Consider the following 24,196-nt stretch of genomic DNA (forward strand, 5'->3'; position numbering starts at 1 on the left):
AATATCCAAAAAATATGTCATTGGAGTTGCTCTAGCAACTCACCATCTTCACCCATTAACATTGTTTTTTGAAATAAATACATACTAAATAATTTGACATATATATGTTCAAAATTTAGTTATAAACTTTATATAAAGACTATTCTGATAACTTTTATATGAAAAGTCAGCTAAAATGATAATGATTACCTGAATTATTGATAACAAGGTTCGTGCATAAATAACTTGAATAATGATCTTTCTCTTCAGTGGCAAGTGTGGCTTGATAACTTGAAACCAATCTCAAATAGCTAGTAGATATAATTATCTGCCAAACATATGCAGAACATCAGCTAATTAAAAAAGATAATAATTAAGAAAAAGTATAAAGAATCATAAATTAATTGGCTAACATTGGAGAAAAAAAATAATTCTCTAGGATTTCTCATAAATTAATTGTAACCATTTATTATATTTTTAATAATGAATTTAAAGAAATATTTTAAGACTAGTAATTTTAGTATTTTTATTCGTTATTATTTGATCGGTATAAATATTGAATTGTTTTTAACAAATAAATTTTATTAATTTTTGTATATAAACTCTAAAAAATATGAATATAAACTATATTAATTTATGTGTACAAAATTTTGATAAATATAAATATAAATTATATATTTTTTATGTATAAAATACTTATAAATATAAGTATAAATTATTATTAGTCAAGTATTAGTTAAAAATAATAATATTTACTGATTATATAATATTACTCATGAATATATTTGGATGAACTAGTCACCAAAAAAAATATTTGGATGAACTAGATGTAATTTAATATAATTAGAAAATAGAAGAATGGAATTATTTTAGCATAATTAAACAAAGATTCGTGCATTAGGGGGTGGAACTATATACTAAAACTAAAGGAGCCCTAGATTTCATCATATTATGAAGAAAGTTACGCTATGCTAGAATAAATATAATTAAATTGGTGTGTATATATGTAGTTTTATTCAATAACATAAACTTACATTGACCTGAAAAGATGTTCCTTTTTAAGAGCTCCATCCCACTAAAACAACAATGCCATGATGATGTGTCCACCAACGTCTTGATGATGGAGAATTCTTGAAAGATAAACCTTACAATTATAAGTGTGCAACAAAGTCAGAAAAAATCATGGCAAGGGAGAAGTAATTAGAAAAGTAAGTCTAATTTTAACTGATAGAGCAACTAAAGTTACTGACCTAGAAAAACTTGAAAATTGTTAGGTTAATGAAATGCTTTTATATACATTTTATAGATATTTTAATTTTGATTTTAATTTCTTGGCTAAATATTTATATGCATTATGTTCTTTCATTAGATTCAATATATTGCTAAAAGCAATTTTAACATGAAAAATCAATTCCGAGGGAGCCAAGCTTTAGAGTATCTGATATTTCTGTTACTACATTTGGTTCATGAGTTTATTTTGAAGAAAAGACTTTAGCTACAGTGAATGTGGCTTTTTTTTTTGTTCTATTTTATTTATTTATTATTTATTTTTATTAAATCTTTGTATTTGATTATGTTTTATTTGCTTTTTGAAAGAATGAATTGTTGGTTGAATATTCATAAAAGTTATAATTTTTTTGATATTTTTTATTGTGTTTGGTTTTTCTTCTATTATTATCATGAGGCACTTTTATTTATAATTCTAATGAGATAATGATCAAATTTATAGTATTAATAATCGTTGGTTAATGACACTTAGATTTTGTTAATAAAAAATTCTTTTTTTTATAAATTAAATTTTAGATTTTATTCCAATAAAAAAATTTAGTACAAGCTAACTTAGTTTAGTTTTTTTTTAGTTGTAAAAGAAATTAAACAATTTTATAAAAAACGAATTCTTTTAATATAACCGCAAAGATTGCAGTGGTTATAAACCTTTGCTATATTTTTTAAAAAATTACATATTAATTTTTTACGGCAGTTGTTTTTTAAATAGCGATGATTGTTAGCCATCGTCACAGATAATTTTATCTATTTATCGACAATTATAACAATAATTATTAGAAATCACTATAAATCTTAATCTATGTGACTTAAAGGATGATAATTCTCAAACCATTAATAATCTATTTTGCAACGTTTAAAAATTACCACAAAATTCTAAAAAACCTACGCTATTTGAGGTTTTTCTTATGGTGATGAACAAATATTTTCTCTATAGAATACCCTAAAAAGGAAAAAAAAAATCACTAGATGATCTTAAGTATTCATAGCACCCAAAAGTTGAGATAATGTACCTTAAATAATATTATCCAAACAATATAACAATTTGATAAACGGTTTCGCTACGTTACCAACAGCATATCTACCAACTTCTGCCAACTCTTATTTATAATTGTGTTTTATGGAAGTGTGTTCGTGGATGTGTCTAATAAAAATGTCTTTTTTATAACTGTGTTTAAGAAAAGTATCTTTATAGATATATTTTCTAAATGTGTCTCTTTATATATGTATTTAAAATATATTAATTATTAGACACATCTACGAATACACTTCCATGAAACACAAATATAAATAAGAGTTGGCAGAAGTTGGCAGATAATATATTGGTACCTATACTTTTCCTTTGATAAATTCCTTTGCTTCCTTTTGTGGAAAAGTTGAAATAGGATCCGAGTGAGTAGTAGCTAGATTGAGCAGCACCAGCCACACTAAAAGTGATGAAATTATATAATAAAAAGCAAGTATATATACGAAACTAAATAATTAACAAGAACATATATATATGTATATATAAATGCCAAATTAGCAACTGTGAAATGGAAAGTTACATCGGCCATATGAGCTATATAAATAATTGCCATAATAAGGTGCCTTATGTCATATATAATCCAAATTAAAGAACCTCTGGCTTTTGAGCAAATGCATGTGTTTGTCACAAGATAAATTAAAGTTAATATAAAAATAAACAAATAAATAAAGGACCAAAATTAAAGATACATATATAAACATCTATTCTTGCCGTGTGAACATTTGTGCCACTATATATGTAAGCAAGAATTGAAGTTATTTCCTAAAATGGGGGTAGCCAAAAAATGTCTAATGTTAACACATACATACAAGAAAGGAATTATTTAAATCTAAATCACATATTTAACCACCTTAATTAGCTTTCTTATAGTAATTGATTATATTATTATACTTAGTGTTCTTTAATTTATGGACCAAAGTTCAATACACAAGATCATCATAACTACTAAAATACATAATTAACCAACAAGAATAATGTACCATTAAAATGGAAAAAAAAGATAGAGTAAGAAATATACAATAGAAGAAATTGTGATATGCATGGATGCATGCATGATGCATCCACATACATCATATGAACAAACAAGTCAAAGAATAGAGTTGTGAAAGTCAACATTGATGACATGCAACAAATTAATATGATGTTGGCAGTTTTGCTGCTCTAATGGTGGGAGATTAGTAATAACATTGACTTACCATAGTATTGACTTTATTGTTCTTCTTGACGTGCTACTTCCTTTCATAACACTTGCTATTTTAGAAAATTGGTTTTTACAAATTTTTATATTTTTCAAAAAAATAATTAGAATATTAAAGACAAAAAATTGTTTTGTTAAAAATATCGCTATTTATATATCTCTTTTTATTAATTTAATTTTTTTAAATAACTAATTTTATAATATAATATTAGAATATTTATTATTTAAAAAATTAAAGTTTATATATTAATGAAATTAAAACTTAATTAGTTGGGTTGGTAGCATGTGCTGTCGTTTTGATTACGATGATGGCTTTTGTAATTTATAAACGGCATTGATCACGCCGTCGCTTAAGTGTTAGTTAAGTTGCTAACTAACTGTGGGTACCGACTCATTACTCTCCCTACACCAAATATTAATTAATAACCATTTGACTTTTTCTTAATTTTTCTTTTCTCTTAATTTCTTGTTAATATTTTATGCTTGCGTGCTTGATCATGCACTCATGCTTATTACTAATTTACTATATTATTTTATACTTTTGTTTTGTTTATCAGTTTATGAATATTTTCATGCTACTATTTTCAAGAAACTTAAGTCTACTAAATAATAATAATAATAATAGAGTAAATGATCAAATTAATTAGTCTTTAAAACATCATATATTTTTTAAATTGGTTTTTAAAAAAAAATTAATTAAATTTATCATTCAAATATTTTAAGTTAGTCATGTTAGTCTTTCTGTCATTTTCGTTGCTAGTGGCGTTAGAATTTGTGGATGTGACATGTACACCACAACACATACCTAATAATTTTAATTTGCGAATAACATGATAAGTTTATAAAATTAGATTAAATCAATTTTAAATTGAGGAATTCTAATGCCTCGAGATTTTTCTTAATTAGGCTTTAATGCATATGATTTAATTTAATGAACTTATTATGTTAATAATTAATCAGGACTTCTAAATGTGTTGTGGTATCATTTAACGTATCATATTAATAAATTTTGATGCCGTTAACAAAGAAAGTGGCAGAAAATTTAAAGTTTTTTGAGGACAAATTTAACTAAAAAAATTTTTCAGATACCAATTTAAAAATTAATGATGTTTTAAAAACAAATTTGATTATTTACTCGATAATAATAATAATAATAATAATAATAATAATAATAATAATAATAATAATAATAATAATAATAATAATACAAAATTATCTTCCTGAAAAAGATATTTATGACTTTTCCTAAGAGTTACAAACGGAAGTTTCATTAACAAATCTGGTCATATTTCAACTCGAAGACACATCAATCTTAATCTTAACATAAAATTTGAAGAGGCTTGTGTGAAATCTAAATGTAGGAATATAACAAGGTCAGCTATGGGGACCAAAAAAAGCAGCATAATATAATTTTCATTGCTACTATATAGTACTAAGAACTAAGAAGCTTTATTAGACCAAACTTTTACTGAAATATCCCTTGCTGGACCAACACATCTTTTGCAACCTACCTAACAAGGTTGTACCAAAATAATCAAATTGTCCTAACTAGTATTTAATTATTACACTACATACACACTACACTATTTCTAGAAACTTGAATAATATAAACGTTTATACTTGTAAAATAAAACCATGGAATATAGTGGAATACCTTCATTATTTTCGGTTTAAAATTTTAACAAAAAGAAACTATAATTTTAATTTAATTATAATTCTAATGAAGGGTAATATTTTAATATGCCCACAAAAATTAAATCAATTTATAAAAAATGTCAACAGTAAACGTTTTATAAATGTACGTAACTTGTGGTTCATCATATATAATGAAGAAAGGTTGAGAATTTGTTTTCTAATTTGAGGTTCTAGATGTGTTAACAAACCGACATAGTTTAATTTTTGTTATCTATTTTAAAAAAATAATAATAAATGGATTCCACTCTTTGACTAACATGTTCAAGCAGCCATGAAATTAGTATAATAGTTTCCGCATCTTATCATTTATTTATTTATTTATTTATTTATTTTTTTAACGGAAGCATCCAAGAAAAACCTTTTTCTTCAATCTCTCATGCATTTTGCTGGGGCCCATTAAATTTCTTAATTCATTATTTAAAAGCAATAATATTATCAGAATTTTGTTGAGAGAATAATATATACATATAGAAGAGTTTTAGGTATATAGAAAATATTAGTATTTCAGTTGTTTTAATCGTTGATTTGAATTATAAAAAATATATATTATATATTAATTAAAATTAACGGTTAAAATAACTAAAACACAAGTATTTTCAGTATATTTGATAACTTTTCAATACATATATAGGGGAAAAATTTTAAATATATTAAAAATATCGGTGTTCTAATTATTTTAATTGTTGATCTGAATTATAAAAAATATATATAATATATATTAATTAAAATCAATAGTTAACCGGTATTTTTTGTATACTTAAAATTTATATAATATATATATATATATATATATATATATATATTATGATTTTTGTTAAAAAAAATTATATGCGACCAGCTGACTAATAAAGTAATAATTATTAAGTAAAACCAAGGAAATTGCAAAGTGAGAAACTTTGACATTAACTGTATTATTGAGGTGATATGATAGATGATGATAAAGATGGTGATAATTAATGATGATGATGACTGTAGTGAATACAAAAAATAATAAGTCTACTTGATTAATTAATTAGTTACCCTATTACATATAATCACATTGTTTTCTTCTTAACCAAGTAAACGTTATCACTTCAGAATTTGCTCCCATCGTCCATTGAAGAAGATAAAAGGTAAACTGATATATACAATGAATTGAGACGTGAATGATGAAATTCGTTTCTAAAAAATTATTTATTTTTTAAATTAATTTTTTTAAATTTTTAGTTAAATTTATCTTTAAAATATTTTAAGTTATTCATATTAATTCTTTTATTATTTCTGTTATTAATAATATTAAAATTTATTGATATGACTTGTTAAATAATATTATACTGACTAAATATATATTTTATAATTTTAATTGACTATTAATATGATAAGTTTATGTAATTAGATTAAATTAATTTTAAATTAAAAAAATTAAAATATTAAAATTTTTCAATTTGAATTAATTTGATTTAATTCTATAAATTTATCATATTAATTGTTAATTATGACTATCAAATATATACTGTAATAATAATGTCATTTAATGTATCATATTATTTAATTTTAACATCATAAACAATAAAAATAATAAAAAATTAATTGATATGATCAACTTAAAATTTAAAAAATTAAATAAATTTAATTATAAATCTTTTAACAATTAAATGATAATTTAAAAGAATAAATGATTTTTTAAAAATAAATTTGATTATTTACTCATCATAACAATTGCCATTCACATCATTATTATCCTATGGTTTTAATTTATTAAATAAAATTTAAAAGAATTTCTAGATAACTTTAATTCGTGTCTCTTCCTTGTAGTATCTACGTCAAGTAGTTGTCACCATCGCCTATCGGAAAGTATATATTATCCACACAAATTCTAACTCCTCGGACAATAGTATATATTATCGTGTAATAATAACTCTTTTAATTTAATTAACTTGTCGTACCATCTAAAAATTACTTAATTAATACCATCACTTGTTAGGCAATAGTTTAAATAAGTTGGCACTCCTTTGAAACACCCAAAATGGAAAAAGTAGATCGTGTGATATGATAAAATTACTCTCTTAAAAAATTTAAATTGATAAAAAAAATATACGAATAATTATATGTTTAAATTAATTTTACTTAAAGTTTATTTTGAATTTATGTAATTTTTTATATATTTTATTATTTTATTCTTTTTTTTACTAAAATTCTTTCTTTTAAAATTAATAAAAATCAAACATTAAACTTTTAAATTATAAAATTTTTATTATTATGTTATAAATTATTTCTTCTAAAAATTTAAATTAATAAAATAAATTATATGAATAATTATATTTTTATTAAACAATCGATCATTTTTCAAATATTGTTAGCTATATAGGCTAACTCTATGATTATAGCTAACTAGGATGATTAACTGATGGAGTCAGTTATTTAATTAATAAGTTATTGGTGGGTAATGATAAATTGTCAATTGAAAGTTAGATATAACTATCTAGGGTGTACATGGTCCGACCTGGTTCGAAGATTCGGTCCGGTCTCAAACACTTTAGGGATTAATTTAGTGTGATTTTTTCGGGTCTAGGGTCGGGTAAGGGTCTCAAAGATAGACCCGATCATTATTTCGGGTCGGGTCCGGGCCATAACTCGGGTCACCCGAACTCGACCCGATGGCCCGATCATCATACACAATTAATATTTTATGTTGGATGATGGCTATTCTTACGTGGAATTTAAATATTACAAACCTTAATATTTTGTGTTATTAGTCATTTATAAGATTATAAGTTAATGTTTTATGTTTAAAATGTATAAGACTTTATACTAATGCATAATATTGTGTTATTTGTATTGATTTAAATATTTGGTGTTAGACAATATTAGTATTGATTATGGTTATACTTTAATTTTAGAGAAGGGTTGGTTTTTGTTATATTTTTTAAAGTGAATTTTACTATATGAATTGTGAAATAAAGGTTGGAGATTAGGTGATTTTTACATGCTAAAGACCCGGTTTTTACCTAGTTTTCACCCGGCCCGAATGTGCGTAGGTTTTATCGGGTTTAGGATCGGGTTAGGGTCCAAATATTAGGCCCGGTCTATATTTCGGGTTGGGTCTGGGTTAAGTCAAATCCGGTATGGCCCGACCCATGTACACCCTTATAACTATCCTTGTATTTTCCATCAGTTTAAATTTTATAGAGTAAATCAAGTTGGGTTAGTCTAATAGTTAATTTACTAGTTCGTTTAAATAAGTGTTGGGAGTTCGAATTTTGCCTTATGCATGTAATAATTTATTTTCCAATGACAAACTCTTAAATAGAATTCAGTATCGCAGCGAATTAATCTTTATCCTGTCGGGTGATCGATACGTGAAAACAATTTTTTTTTGTAAAGTAGTGATTTTATTATAAAAAATAATTCTCTCTCTCTATGTATATCGTGATGAAAAGGTGGGAATTGAAGAAATAGAAACCAAGAAACACTTGTGAAACACATGGTTTACCATACTTTTTGGTCTAAACTTATGCAATATGCATGGTCCATTTTTAATATATCTTTTCCTTTTTACAGAAAAGTTTAGGTTAATTTATAAAACGTCTATAGACTGAATAAACGATTGAAAAAGTACAAACTTTCTTATCGCTTTTATCTTTAACAAACTCTAGCTAGTAGCTACCAACAATTCCGTAAGTAGTAGTGTTGCATCTTAATATATTTCTTTAAAAAAAAATCCATAATACACATATTTTATTTTAGCGTGTGAAACTGTGAATACAACAATAATTTGATTATTAATTAATATTAAGAGAGCTTCTAGATAGCAGCCGTTAATTAAGATGAATAATAATGTATGTCTTATATATATTCAAGTGCACGGCGTTGGCAGTTGCGAAAATTTCCTTACCCAATTTATTAGCAAGGAAACTATAATATATTAACCGATAATAATTTATCTTATTTAACCTTTTTTAATTATTATAATAATTAATAAATCCTGCTTAAATATAGCTTATTCCTTTTCCTTGTTTAAATATGGCTTATTTTGATGTATCTATGTATTTTTAGAGACAATAATAATAGTTGTTATGGTTAAATATAACTTATTTTTTTAATTTATAATTAAAAAATTTTTGAAAAAGTCATATTTATTGTTTGTATATTTTTATGTAATCTTATATACTATTTGTAAATCTATATACTATTTTCTAGGACAATGATATGGATTAAAATTGTGTTTTTTAAAAAAATTTGAATGGAGTTGACGGGAGTTAGGCGAACTCTATAAAATTTACAGAATTCGTCGGGAGTTAAGCGAATTTGCCAATTTTTATAAAGTTTGGCGGGTCTAACGAATTTGTTTAAATACTAACAAAAAAGAAATCATATTTTAAAAATTAAAGTCCGAAAATCATGTTCGAAGAAATATGAACTTATTTTATTTTATTATTGAAAAAATCCCTATTATAAGGATGTGTGTATATTAATTAAATGTTCACATCAAATCAATAATAAGTACTTATATGAGATGTGAGTTAATTAGTTATGGCTGATTACAAGATCATTGAATAATGAATATCATGGACAATGCGCGTTACTATGACTCTATGAGAAGTCAGAGATATAAACCTTCGTTATTATTATTATTTTTTTTCTTTGAAAGCAATATCCCATCAAATATAAAAAGGGTTTTATATCATTTGTTTATTTTTCACGCTTTAGGCAGGTTGTTTAAAATTTTATTAATTATATATAATTTGCAAGTAATTGAACTCATCACTATAATATATTATTGTAAAAGAAATTAAACGTCTATATATAAAATGAACAGTAAAATGTCATCGACAATATATAATAATTGTATGGCTGCGTTTGTTTTTTTATTTTCTGATAAATAATTAAATATTGCATATTTTAAAAATATAGTTTTAGAGTTTTTGAAAATTTTAATCAAAATAAACTGATCAAGCTAAGGATAAATATTTTTCTTTCATTCATTTAATCAATTTTTTATATAATTATTAATTAAATTATAGATTTTAATCAATAACATGAAATTCTATAATTGAGGCCAAGAAATTAAAAATGAACAAATTTACAGTGTGATAATGAAAAATTACAAAATGTAAAGAGTTCAAAAAAAAAAAAGAATTAAAAACACTCATCTTCCTATAATACACTAATTAACTATACTACCTTACAAGTCTTACATGTATAATTAACTCATCAACACAAACAATTTCCAATCTTCAAAATCTCCAAATCATTCTCAAAGGGTGTCAAATTCAAATCCAAAACCAAAACTCTCTTACTATTATTGTTCTTTGATATCCCATTTGGTGATGAAGACTCAAGGCTAGTGCTACCACCACTACTACTACTCATAGTAGAAGAATTATTATTATTATTGTTATTATTATGCAATAATAATCTTCCATTATGATGATTCAAATTTGAAGAAGTAGCTCTATGCCTCCTCATATGTCCACCTAATGCTTGACCAATTGCAAATTCCAACCCACAAATGGAACATTCATGAGTCTTAGGCTTTTGAGCTTCCAATTGATGTTGTTCTTCCATTTTGTTATTGCCACCATGATCATCATCCATCAACCTTGGCTTCTTGTGACTAGCTCTATGCCCTCCAAGTGCTTGAAATGAAGGGAATTGTCTGTTACATGTTTTGCACTCGAAAACTCGGTTGTTGTTGTTGTCGTTGTTGTTGTTATAATTCGAAGAAAAACTTGAAGAATATGTTGCCTTAAATTGATCACTTCCTCTAGATAGTAGCATCAAGCAATTTGCCATGGTCATGCTTTCAATCACTTCTCTTTCTCTCTTCATCATGATAATAATAATAATAATAATATGATAAAATCTTTAATTTGTATGTATCAATTAAAAACAAAAACTTTGGAAAAATTGGTGTGTGGGTTGTAAAAGAATAAAATTTTGGAAAATTTAGTATGTGGGTGATGATGATTGAGAAAGTTTAGAGAAAAGAAGAAAACTAAGGAAATGGAATTGGAATTGGAATTTGGGGGAGATAGAAAAGGGTGGTATTTATAATAAAAGGGTTGTTGATTTGATTTTTTTTGATTAGGTTAATTAAGTAGTGTGTGTGAGACACTTTCTTAGGGTTGACTTTTTGTGAGTGAATGTGTGACTTTGATTTCTTGTAAAATAAGGCAAATACATACACATATGAGTTTATAATTTGTAAACTGCTGGAGCAATTAAAGCAATAATTTCATGATGGGTTGAACTTATTAAATATATATATTATATCGATTACGCGATGTGTACACTAAAATCATCAGCTAATAGTATAAAATACATACTAAAATATAAATACACATTAAAAATAAATTAAATTATACATATGTATGTATTTACACATAAATATATTAATGACTAATTTTAGTAACTGATTTTGGTGTACGAACGATATTTTTTGATATTATATATATGAGTAGTGGAAGGGATATCACTTACTTACTTATAAGGAGTTGTTTGGTGTGAAAGGAGATGCTGCTTTGAACGTAAGCATGACAAAATTGATGAGCCAAATTAAACAAGGCGGAATTAGTCTCTATCTGACTCTATTAGAGGCTTAATTAGTAAGGATTGGGGGCGGCACTAGCTACTAATATTTGCTTAATTAAACTCTTTGATCTGCTAGATATTGTTAAATAAATAACTTAGACAGCTATTATGTATTTTCATTGTCAAAATATTGTGATGTCATTAATTTTTTTCTTTAAGGTGAAATTAAAGATGGTCGGTTGTTATATTTTTTTTAATATTTTCGACTTATTTAATTTTGTTTTTAAATTTTATATGAAATTAATATTTATGGGTACTTATGACGACACAGATAAAAAATATTAAAAATTAAGTTAAATTTTTATAATATTTAAAAAAAATTATAAATATTAGAGATGAAAAGTAAATTTATTAGTCATAAAATATATTTATATTGATTGTACAATAAGCACAAAAAAAAGTTATAATTCAATGGTTAAATAATTTGTATGAAGTATAATTTGAAAATATCGAATTTGATTCTTCTACCTAATTATTTAGAATTATTTTTATTATGAAAAACAGAAATTTAAACCAAATTATTACTCCCAGTCTCTTCATATATATTGGTAAGCTTTAAATGTATTTAATTATTAAAATATTAATCTTTGACTGATATATAAAATGGATCATGGTATTTTATTCCATGTTAGTTATAGATAGTTAAATTGAAAAACATACATAATACATTGGTCGTTGTTCAAATTTGATTGAAAATTGAATTGTGTAAAGATTAAAGAAATTAAAGGTTAGCTAGTTTGAAAAAAAGAAGCAGAAGAGGACTCAGACTTGGGATAGCAAAATATATAAGGAGGATATTTTCGTAAAGACGCATAAAACGTCTTTTTGTAAAGACACTTATTTGTCGTATTTTGATTGAACGTATTAATGAATTGGTTATTTTTTTATTTCTTAACAAATTAGAATAAAATTAATTTTTTTTATAACAATAATAATAAATCTAATTGTTATCAGATTCAGTCGAACCAATCAATTTACATAACCCACTCGAATCATGGGATTTTTAAAAAAAAATTAAGAATATATTTATTTTATTATCAAAAAATTTAAACATGATTCGATTTAGATTGTATAAATCGGTCGAATCAAATTAGACAATTAGTTTATGATTGTTGTTATAATAAATCGATTTTGTTCTGATTTATTAAAAAATAAATTACCAACCAATTTAATAAAAATGTTCAATAATATCATAATACATATAAACATCTTAAAAAAAATATTTTTAATATTTTTATCGAAATGGTCTTCGATATTAGTTTTAGAATAATGTGACCAACATGTGAAGCTGACTTTCCATAAATCTAGAGATAATCGTGCTTAAAGTTAATTAACTTTGAACAGAATAAACAATTAAATACTAACATAATCGAGATTAATAAAATAAAATAAAATATTCTGTAGTAAAAAAAAAAAGAAAGAAAGAAAGATGTATGTACATAAAACAAAAAGTAGCTGTTTTATTGTTTTAACAAAAAGTTCAGAGAATGTTAAAAAGTTATGCTGTGTTGTTGTGTTGACTCTTGACTTTTTTTTTTTTTTGTTTCTGTCTACTTTCTATTACACTTATTAAGACTATCTAATGTATCTTTTCACATTTAACAAAACTAAAAAAGAAAAGGAAAATATTTTCCACGTAAAATATATAAAAAATATCTAATTAAAATTAACATTATATATATATACTAAATTTCTTTTAAAATTCATTAAATAATATAATAATCTAGAAACTCTTTTTTCTGTGATAATTAGAAAACCAGACTACTTTTTAGACCAAATTGAACCACGTATACATCTTCATTTGTTAGAATATTCATCGTATTTGTAAGAAAATTGAAAATTCATGCATACGCTAAGTGCATATGTCATGCATGGATAGCAAGTGGGAAACTGAGATACCAAATCCGATATCCAAGTAGTTCTCTCTTTATTAAATATTTTTGTTAAGATTTAACATAAATAATAATTAAGTATTTTAATTTAGATTTATTAAAGTTTATATTAATTTTCAATAAATTTTAAAAATAAAAGAAATATTTATTTTAAAGGTTAAACTACACAGTTAATTCTTACATTTTCAGTGAAATTGCAAATTGATCTCTATATTTTAAAAGTTTGTAATTGGATCCTTAAAGAGAATTAAAATTTACAATTTAGTCTTCGCCGGTCAAAAAGTATTGATTTAACAGAATATTCTATTAAATTAGAAAATATGTTGAGAATATTCTGTTAAAATAGAAAATATGTTGAGAATATTCTGTTAAATCAAACACTTTTTTAAAGACGGGACTAAATTGTAAATTTTAATTATCTTTAGAGATTCAATTACAAACTTTTAAAATGTAAAAACCAATTTATAATTTCACTAAAAGAATAAGGACCAAATGTATAATTTAACCTATTTTAAAAGAAATTTTTTTGTCATTGTGCCCGTTATATCATTTTACTTTCTATATTATTTATTGGATTTTATTGAATCCCGCTAGGGAATCAATGGAATTTCTGTATAATGTGTATAATGAACTATTTATTTAGCTCAATATGAGTTAAAAAATAAACATTTAGGATAAAATATTACTAATTTCTCAAACACAATACACTCATATTATCTAAAATAACCATCCAGATATCAGGGATAATAAACATCTAATATCTTACTAAATTAAACATCTCTATACCCCTATTATACACATTGTATAGATATTCTATTAACTTCCTATACTTCCTCATCACACACATATATGCCAGGAAAATAGACCATGGAGACCAAAAGTATTTGTATATGGCTTGAATATTTTATTTCTTTTAAAGAAAAGTTAGAGTACTACTTGTGAGTTGTAAATGTTAGAATCCATATACAAATTGAAATTGCAAATTCATAACATTATTTATCCTAAAAATCACACACACGCACATATATATATATATAAAAGTCAATTAGCTTTAGAAGCATCTTAATCCCATTAGATGATTTGGACATACTCTTTTGAAATCTTGGATAGATCATAATATGATATCACATATTGATATTGTTCGTTTTTAACTTTTAAGTTCCTAAGCTAAATTATTGTTATGTTGACCACTTGTTAGTTGTTGTTATCTAATAGGAAATTTGGTAGCTAACTTGCTACATTACTTCTGTGAAATTTAACAGGAACTTTTGGTCCAAAGAGAGAAAAAAAAGGTTAATTTTTGTTTTGTATTATTGGTTAAATTATATATTTTTTTTAATCGTTATAATTTCTTCAAATTTATAATAATTTTGCTATGCATATATCTTTGATAATAAATATTTTTTTATATCAATATTTTTTTTGAAAGATAAATAAGCTCAACACACTCAGTGGAGCAAACAGTAATAAAAGATACGAAATAACAACTGTACTTCTATGTCATCTCCGGTATAGATATCAACAACATGAATTATTTTCACACCATTTCTTCGAACTACAAAACGATCTAGCAATACATTCCACCACGACCATTGTCTTATTCTAGAAAATGAATTCATTTCTACACAGACAGATATTTCATATAACTGAGAAGAATCCCACTAACCATATTTTACGCTCGCCTTTTCTTATAGGCAACATCCTCCAGTTCTCAAAATGTTCTCTTATGGACCCTAAGATGCACCATGTCCGACCCACATGAGCGATCCACGCACATCAAACCTGCCAAGCAAACTCACACGTAATAAACAAGTGTTGAACAGATTCAACTTTTTTGTTGCACATCACACAACCATTATCATTATGAGCAATTATGCAAAAGTTACTCAAGCAATCATTTGTATTAACTCGTCCTACTAGCATAAACCAATTAAACAACTCAACTCTAGGGGGTACCAGTGCTTTCTAAATACTATTTGTGGACTTGTAGCTAAGGATATCATCCGTCACAGTCTGTTCCTGCAAAACCTACACAAATGAGTTAGTAGTATAAACACCTTCCTTGCCAAACTTTCACACCACTCTATTTGGTACGTCTGCTATCAATCTCACAGCGTGCAAGATATCAATCATTTGATTCAGAATTTTCCATTGGCGAAGTTCCCTCCTCCATTGGAAGTTTCACACCCATTCTATCACATCCCAAAACTCACAATTCCCAATTACGAATCCTTTGTTATTTGAAACCAAGAAAAGCCTCGAAAAGGAGTCTTTCAACTTCTCTGACTATAGCTATGTATCCTCCCAGAATCTGATTAATCTACCATCACCTACTTCCATAGCCAGTCCATCAATCATCTTCTGTCTGACAATTTGTTCTTTTATTTGCAGGTTACATATTACTTTCTATAGACCCCCTTTTACTGGTAGAGCTTGGGTAGACAAGCACAGGCTAGGATTCAGATTATTGCACGAGTACACAATTTTCTTCCACAGTGGACAGTCTTTCTTAGAAAATCTCCACCACCACTTGAATACTAAGGCGGTGTTCCGAATTGTCGTATCTCCGACACCTAGTCTTCCTAGTTTCTTCGGCGTTTGTATTATTTTCCACTTTACAAGAGCCAATCCAGATCGTCCATCCTCCTTTTTCCAAAAGAATCTCCCGCTGTAGTGAAATTAGTTTTTTCGCCACCGCAGCTGACATTTTATACAAGCTGAGATAATAAATTAGTAGACCATTGATTACTGACTTGATGAGGACCAACTTCCCTACTTTACTGAGAACCTTTGCTTTCCACAAACTAAGTTTTTCTTCCACCTTATCAAACACGTGCTTTTTTTATTTTGTTAACTAAAAAATTAAACACACAATTAATTAGTAACAACTACATTTTTATATGAGTGTCCAAAATAATATTTGATATATAAATAATATTTTTCAATTTATAATCAGATGTCTTTATTTTAAAATTTTTTTATTAAATTTTTACACTAATTTTAAATTTATAATTTCATTGCTATTATTAACAGTAAATATTAAAAATACATTTTTATTTATCGTACACTACTATTAAATATATCTGAGTATATTTTGTTAAGTTAAACAGTTTTATAACGACATTAAAATAATTATAAATTTAAAATTAGTATAAAAATTTAATTAAAAATTTTTAAAATATAAGAATTTAATTATAAATTTAACAAAACTATAAAGATAAATATAATAATTTAACCTTTATTATATTATTTGTAAATTACATATATTAATATGTTACTTTTATCTATTAAAAAAAATGACGTCTTAAATTAGGGTTAACATACATATCCGATAATCCATTATAATTATGAACCTGACAAACGGTTCAATGAATTGATCCATAATTTGATGTGTATTACTTTACCTTTCACAAGTCACATAACCCATCAGCTTAAAAAAACAGCTAAAATGATTCTGGCTGCACATGTTCCATGCCATTTTTCAAACTCAATTAAATCCCCTAATTAGTGAATATATTTTTTAATGTTTTCCAAATTAAAGAGTGTTTATAATTTCATTTATAATTAAATATTTCAGATATTACTTTCCAAATATACAAGAGTGAGATACACAGCATTAATGCAGGGATAATTATTACAAAAATAATTGTTGACTTCTATTATGGAGTAATTAGAAAAAACTAAGGAAGAGTTTTCAAAGTAAAGCATATTCTTTGATCTTTTTATTTTTATTTTATTTTGAAATTTAATGCTTTGTACGTTGTTTTGAAAATGAGTAAATTGTTAGAATAGTATATAAAAAATTATATTTTAAAAAAAATCTCAAAATATATAAAAGACAAATAAGCCTATAAAAATATTTAAATCTTAACAATAATAACAAAAAAGGTATTTTTTTAATAAATGACAAGTGCATGCATTTTAATTTGCATTTGGTAAATGACTTGTACATTTTATCCAAATTTCTGTGCAAATATTTAAATAATTATTTATAAAATAAACACAGAAAATTGTAAAAATCGATCTCTAGACAATTTTTATTTTTTTTGAAATATTTTCAGTCATTAACAAAAAAAAAATTAATTAGCATAAAATTAGCAAATTTTGAAAGTAAAATGATTTTATTTTTTATTATATTTATAAAAATTGTATTAAAATTGAATCTTTAAAACCTTTTAAAAAATACATTTAATATGTGATTATTTTTATCACATTTTTAAATTTTGTAGTTTCATTTGTTATTCTTATTTTTTAAGATTATTTTTATCAGCAATATAAATTTTTCGTATATATCATTTTAATATTTTTCTCTTTTTATTTTTAATTTTGCAATTTAATGCTTCAGATGTTGTTTGCAAAAATTAAAAAAAAAGTCAACAACAACATTTATGATCAAACTGAAAATATTTTAAAATCATCTTTTAGAATCTTACTAATATGTATCTTAAAGATACTATAGCATCATTAAAAAATATTTTATTAAAATTATTAAGAACATAAATTTTTAATTTTTCGATATATTGATGAGTACGTAAAAAAATTAAAAGAGTTTCAATTATTATATTCTCTTAAGCTAAATCCTTTTTTATTTTAAGAAAAAATATAATAATTTATCTATATTTGATTGATTTAACTTATTTTAAGACTTAGTTTTTTTAAAGAATTTTTATGCATAATTCTTATCAATAAAAAGTTACCAATTCAACTCACGTACATTAATTAGAGTGTATTCAAGTTTGAAATTTGATTTTTTTTTCTTTTTCTTTGAAAATAATATTGTTAACATAAGTATCCTAAAAATACTTGTTAATTAGTTATAATGTTACCAAAATAGAAAATTTTAATAGGAAATGTAATTATGTTTTCTAAAAGAATTTAGATGTTCTAAAGCAATAAAGTAAATTAGTATATAAAGCGATAAAGTGATGGATCAATCAATCACTATTAAGTTAATTTCATAAAACGTGTATCCCACTATCTTAATTTAAAAGTGATTTAGTAATTAAAAATATTTAATAATAAAAAATATTAACCAAAATTAAATAAAATTTATCTTATTTAATATTTATTAAATATTTATAATAATTAATAAATATTAAATAAAATAAGTTCTAATTTTTTTTTTTGTTTTTCTAGCATTATTGTTTAGTAATTTACTTCTTACTTTATAAATTTTTTCATTTTAATTTAAAGAATCTTGATCATTTATAAAAAGAGTAAACTATTAAAATAGTTTTCAAAGTTAATATCACTGATAAAATCACTCCAAAAGATATGAAATAATAAACCATCTTTTGAAATATATAAAAATATGATAAAAATAATAAAATATTAATTATATATTTGTAAAAAAATTTAAAGATTAGATTTTGATATAATTTTTTAAATATTGTTAAAAAAATTAAAAAAATTTTATTGATAAAATTTTATAGTTTTACCTCAAATCTATTTTTAATAGACCGAAATACTTTAAAAAATAAAATAAAAAATTAGAGATAAAATTTTGTTATATTTTTTTTGTGTATCATTTAAATAATTATCTTTAATTGTAGAGAAATAATATTCATTTTTATAAAATGTAAAATTTTTATTCTACATTATTTAGTAATATTATTTACCTTTTTTTATTATATTATTTTTCTTTTAATATTGTGGTAATAAATTAATACAATTTTTTATATATGTATATATATAAATTACACAATTAATAATGTGAGAGGATTTTTTTATATACAAATAAAAGAACAAATTACTATTTGTACCCATAAAAAATATAAACACTGACAAATATATTCATATAAGAATAAAATGACAATTATAACTATGGAAGATGATTTTCGTGTGTCAAGAGTACTCTAACGGACCAATTATGTAACTAACGTATGGATACTCTTGATACACGAAGACCATCTTATATGATTACAATTATCGTTTTATTCTTATATGAATATATTTATTACATGTATTTTTTATGGGTAGAAATGATAATTTATTCTAAATAAAAATTACACCATTAATAATGTAAGAGAATATGTAAGAGTACAAACGAACCAATCACCATACTCCACGTGGTTTTCTAGAGGAGTTACGACCTTTTTCCGTGCAAATTATTCAGTGATTGCCTACATAAGACTTACAGTGAGATCGTCTCTTCGACAATAATGAGGATTGAGGGATCCCAGAAATTCCACGTGTACGGTGGATTCGAGTGTTTCATATATGGTAAGTTTATAGGGTGCCGCACTATATCTTTGATCCCACACTCCCACTTTACTCGTAAACCTCATTTCTTAATCCTACAACACCACTTCGTTTTCGTAACTGTCGCTTTCTCCGACGGAGTTCCACCCACCGGAAAATTCTCCGGCGACTATCTCCGGCTCGGCGACTCTTAGTCTCCGCCGTTCTCCGCGGTGATCGATTGTCCGTTTTCTCGTTCCATTTCCTCACTCTACTTTTTTTTGTTGGTAAATTGCTACTATTTTTGAAATTCACATTTTTTTTGTCAACTGTGGTAAATTGCTACTTTGAATTTTATTTTTTTACAAAAAATTTGTGGTGTAGTTGATTGATTTTTTTTTTTCAAAAAAAATCTTTCTCTCGATTTTGCAGTGCGGTGTTTTCGCTGAAGGTGGTGGCAGCGTGAATTTTTCACTCTGATCATTGTGGTGGCAGCGTGATTTCGAAGTATCCAACGAGAGAATGGTGAGTAGAAGATTCTTACCAATCAATTATTCTGATTCGTATTTGCATGCAAATGCTGTGTTTGTTGAAGTGTGCACTTTTTTTCACTGAATATAGTAATGTTTTTGTTCTTTGATTGGCACCATTTTATAATTTATATCAAAGTGCGCTTCAGATTTTAATTTGATTTCATTTTAATTTGGGGGCCCCTTGATATATGATGATATTGTATATATGTTTCTAGGAAGGTAGTTTCTTTTGGGTTAAATAAATTAAATTTATCATGTTGCTCGGTTCATCATACTAATTCCTGATTTTTTTTTTTCTTATATGAAAGTGTCACCACGTGGTAATGAATAATGTGACTGATGCGAGATATATATGTTAGTATGTATGCCTGAAATGAAATGAAGTCCATAATGTAACTTCAATTAAAATTCTTCACTCATTTATTTCGATAGTGTTTTAATAACTGAGGCTTGTTGGTGAAGAAATTTGTTTGGGAAGTTTGGTTTAAGATGTATAAAATTAGACTCTTATATAAATTTGTGAGGATCTCTTTATAAACACATGGAATATCTTACTTTTTCTGGTAGATTCTTTTGTTGATGATAATGAGGTTAACTGTATGATGTTAAACTGTATGCATGGAATAATATCAACTTGTATATGAGCTTGATTCTGAAGTTGTAAGGATAAATACTTTGTTGAACCAGATACATATGTTCTGGTCTTTGTTTTTTCCTGTTTTCTTCAGCTGGTCTGTGTTTTTAATATTGCAAGTTCGTTCAATAAGAAAACCACTCTAAGCTTTTTTTTTTTTTGTTGCCAGTCTTTTCAGCATAAAAGCTTATGGCTGCCACGGGATTCTGGCTGCTTTGCTGGAGAAAATTTGGGGTATGAGAATTCTTCCAGAGTTGAACAAAAGCGTGACCATCAGTGGTTTATGAATACAGGTGAACCAGAAACATTCAGCAACAAGAAACAAGCAGTTGAAGCAATTGGTGGTAATCCCTTTTCAGGAGTTTCCCATGTGAATGTTTCTCCATGGGACACCAATTCAGGGTTTCACTCTGTCACAGGTCAATTTTCTGACCGGCTCTTTGGATCTGATCCTCGACGGGCAATCAATTTGGTTGATAAAAATCTGCTATCAACTGGAAGTGGAAGTTTGAATGTGGCTAGAAGGGATGTTGAGAATCAATCTCGTAATGAACAATCTTCCGGCTTGTCAAGATCTCATGCCATTGCAGACACTTCATCAGATCCCAATTTTGGTGGCATCAGAAGGGTTAAAGTCAATCAAGTCAGGGATTCTTACAATCTCTTGCCTGCTTCCATAGGGCACCCATATAGTAGGGCAGATAGTAGTACAATTTCAATAGGTACAGGCCACAATAGGAATGATGCGAACATATCGTTGGGATCAGCTTATAACAATGGGAATGACAACACCATTGCAATGGTCAGTGGAATAAGCAACACCAATAACAATCCTATTTCAATGGATCGTCCCTTCAATAAAGCCGATGGGAGTTTTATGCTGATGAACCAGAAGTATGGCTTGTCAATGAGTCAGCCCTTTAACAGGGCAGATTTTGTACCCATGGATCAGTCATATTCAAAGGGGCATGAGAACTTCATACCAACAGGTCCAACTTACAGTAAACCAGGAGAAAATTTCATAAACATCAGTCCTTTCTATGGCAAGGGCCTTGAGAATTTGATATCCATGGGTCCAACATATATTGGTACCGATTCAAACATCCCACCAACATTGCCCCCATTTGAGACTGGAAATTCTAGCTCTTTCCTAGCAGGTCACAACTATAATAAGGGTGTGAGTGGTACCATGCCCTTCATTGCTTTTACTAGTAATCCTGAGCCCAATCCCTCTGCTGGAATCACAAACGGCTATAATCTATTGATGGGCGATCAGATGAATCCAAATGCCGAACAACCTGTAAATAATACTCAAACAGCTAATACTCAAATTGATACTACACAGAAGAACAAAGAGAAGAAAACCAAGAAGGCTCCATCTAACAACTTCCCTTCAAATGTCAAAAGTTTGTTGTCAACTGGTATTTTTGATGGTGTTCCTGTGAAATATGTTTCATGGTCGCGGGAGGTAAAGTGTGTATTAGTTTTTTATCTTGAGTTATTTGTGAGCTCTTGTACTTTTATATGGTAAGGTTTCTTACATGTCAGATATTCTACTTGACAGAAGAGCCTGGGGGGAGTCATAAAAGGAACTGGGTATGTGTGTTCATGCGATGACTGCAAGGAATCAAAGGTTAGCTTCTCAAATGGCTTGAATTCTGATAATCTGCATATCTGAGTGTGCTTATAACATTCTGTCATGCAGTGTCTAAATGCATATGAGTTTGAGCGGCATGCTGGTGCCAAGACCAAACACCCTAACAACCACATATACTTTGAGAACGGAAAAACCGTCTATGGTGTGGTTCAAGAGTTGAAAAACACTCCCCAGGAGATGCTCTTTGATGCAATTCAGAATGTCACTGGCACCACCATCAACGAGAAGAACTTTAGTAGTTGGAAAGGTAACAGAGATTTTAGTTTCTTGGTTGTGGTTAAGATCGCTTGGATAGCTATATCTTTTGATTCAATTGTCCATGCTTAGATATAACACTAATTCTTGTGTCTTTTCTACCTTTGTTCTGTTTTCACCCCTCTGAGTAGCATCATATCAAGCTGCTACAAAAGAGCTTCAGCGTATATATGGAGCAGATGAAGTGATCATCACACAATCCTGAGTCCAGTTTTCTTAATGGACAAGTTCAGAAGAAATGGTAGATTTGCAATCTGTTCATAGTGAATGAATAGCAGCTTCATATAGTTTTTTTGTTTCTTTAAGAAAAAAATTAAAGGTTGAGCTGATGCTCCTTGTAGGAATTTGATTTTCCATTTCATGGTAATGATTAATGAAGGTCTATTTTGAGGTTCAGACTTCAGTATAATCTTTCCATCAAGATTTGCTCATGCCTTCTTTGCAAACAATTAACGAGTCTCTTATTAAGTTTCTTTTTTTATTTCGATCACAGTATCAAAATAGAAAAACTCACGTTAAGTTTAAAGAAGACAATCAATGTTAAACTAATGAGCTTCAATTCAATGCTAATATCTTAATACATGGGGTTTCTGCTTTGTTGTCTAAGTGCACTTCTTACTGTTATCACTGTTTCTGCTTTTTTGAAATTTGTTAAAAATTTTAAAAATACTTCTAAATTTTATTTTGTTTCAATTGTGTTAGAAGTTTTCGATTTGCATCAAATATATTCTTAGTGGCTAATTTTTCAATAAATTTATGATCAATTCAGCAACAATTTCATAAGAACAACTTTCAACGTAAACAAAACAAACAAGATATAGTTGTTATGCATTATTACAGGATTTATTCTAAATTTTTTAAAAATTTAGCTGTATATTTGATGCAAATTAAAAATTCAAAGACAAAAAAACAAAATAAAATTTAAAAATGTTTTTAAAAATTTTAACAAATTTCAAGAATAAAATATACTTTACCCTAACGATAAAAATTTATTTTATGGTTAACACAAAAAAAAAGGTAAACAAAATGGGATTTTTTTTCGTTTGAGTAATGATAACCTAAGTTTCCTTTCCAAAAAAAAAAAATGATAACCTAAGTTGCCTAATTTGCTCATGATAATCAATGACAGGATAGAAAATTATTAAGTGGATTTACTTTATTAGTGCATAGTCTTATTGTAGCACATATTAGGAGTGTGCATAAGGCCCAAAAAACACAAAAGGAATGTGCATTAACCTTGAATAGATATTATTTATTTTATTTTTGTTTGCAATAAAGACATATCATGT

General features: G+C 26.2%; 2 protein-coding genes across 3 annotated transcripts; one reads left to right on the top strand and one right to left on the bottom strand.

Annotated features, from left to right (window-relative positions):
• Nucleotides 1-10,226: 10,226 nt before the first annotated feature.
• Nucleotides 10,227-11,168, bottom strand: LOC130976154 (zinc finger protein ZAT12-like). The gene has a single exon (XM_057900926.1). The coding sequence runs from the start codon at nt 10,995-10,997 to the stop codon at nt 10,377-10,379; it is 621 nt and encodes a 206-aa protein (XP_057756909.1). The 5' UTR covers nt 10,998-11,168; the 3' UTR covers nt 10,227-10,376.
• An 8,781-nt stretch (nt 11,169-19,949) lies between these two features.
• Nucleotides 19,950-23,292, top strand: LOC130976239 (uncharacterized). 2 transcript variants are annotated; one of them, XM_057901042.1, is made up of 6 exons: nt 19,950-20,115; nt 20,261-20,353; nt 21,165-22,463; nt 22,560-22,628; nt 22,701-22,899; nt 23,039-23,292. In XM_057901042.1, the coding sequence occupies exons 2-6, from the start codon at nt 20,351-20,353 to the stop codon at nt 23,110-23,112; spliced, it is 1,644 nt and encodes a 547-aa protein (XP_057757025.1). In that variant the 5' UTR covers nt 19,950-20,115; nt 20,261-20,350; the 3' UTR covers nt 23,113-23,292. The 2 variants fall into 2 exon arrangements, with proteins under 2 accessions (XP_057757025.1, XP_057757026.1); XM_057901043.1 differs by having other exon boundaries at nt 19,950-20,071.
• The last annotated feature ends 904 nt before the right edge of the window (nt 23,293-24,196 follow it).

This window comes from Arachis stenosperma, chromosome 4 (assembly GCF_014773155.1).
Source record: "Arachis stenosperma cultivar V10309 chromosome 4, arast.V10309.gnm1.PFL2, whole genome shotgun sequence".
Taxonomy (NCBI): Eukaryota; Viridiplantae; Streptophyta; class Magnoliopsida; order Fabales; family Fabaceae; genus Arachis; species Arachis stenosperma.

Bases quoted from the DNA above. Each gene is read 5' to 3' on its own strand.
- LOC130976154 (XM_057900926.1), bottom strand. From the start codon at position 10,997: ATGATGAAGAGAGAAAGAGAAGTGATTGAAAGCATGACCATGGCAAAT.
- LOC130976239 (XM_057901042.1), top strand. The intron at 22,464-22,559 runs GTAAAGTGTGTA...TCTACTTGACAG, and splicing joins ATGTTTCATGGTCGCGGGAG to AAGAGCCTGGGGGGAGTCAT. The intron at 22,900-23,038 runs GTAACAGAGATT...CCCTCTGAGTAG, and splicing joins GAACTTTAGTAGTTGGAAAG to CATCATATCAAGCTGCTACA.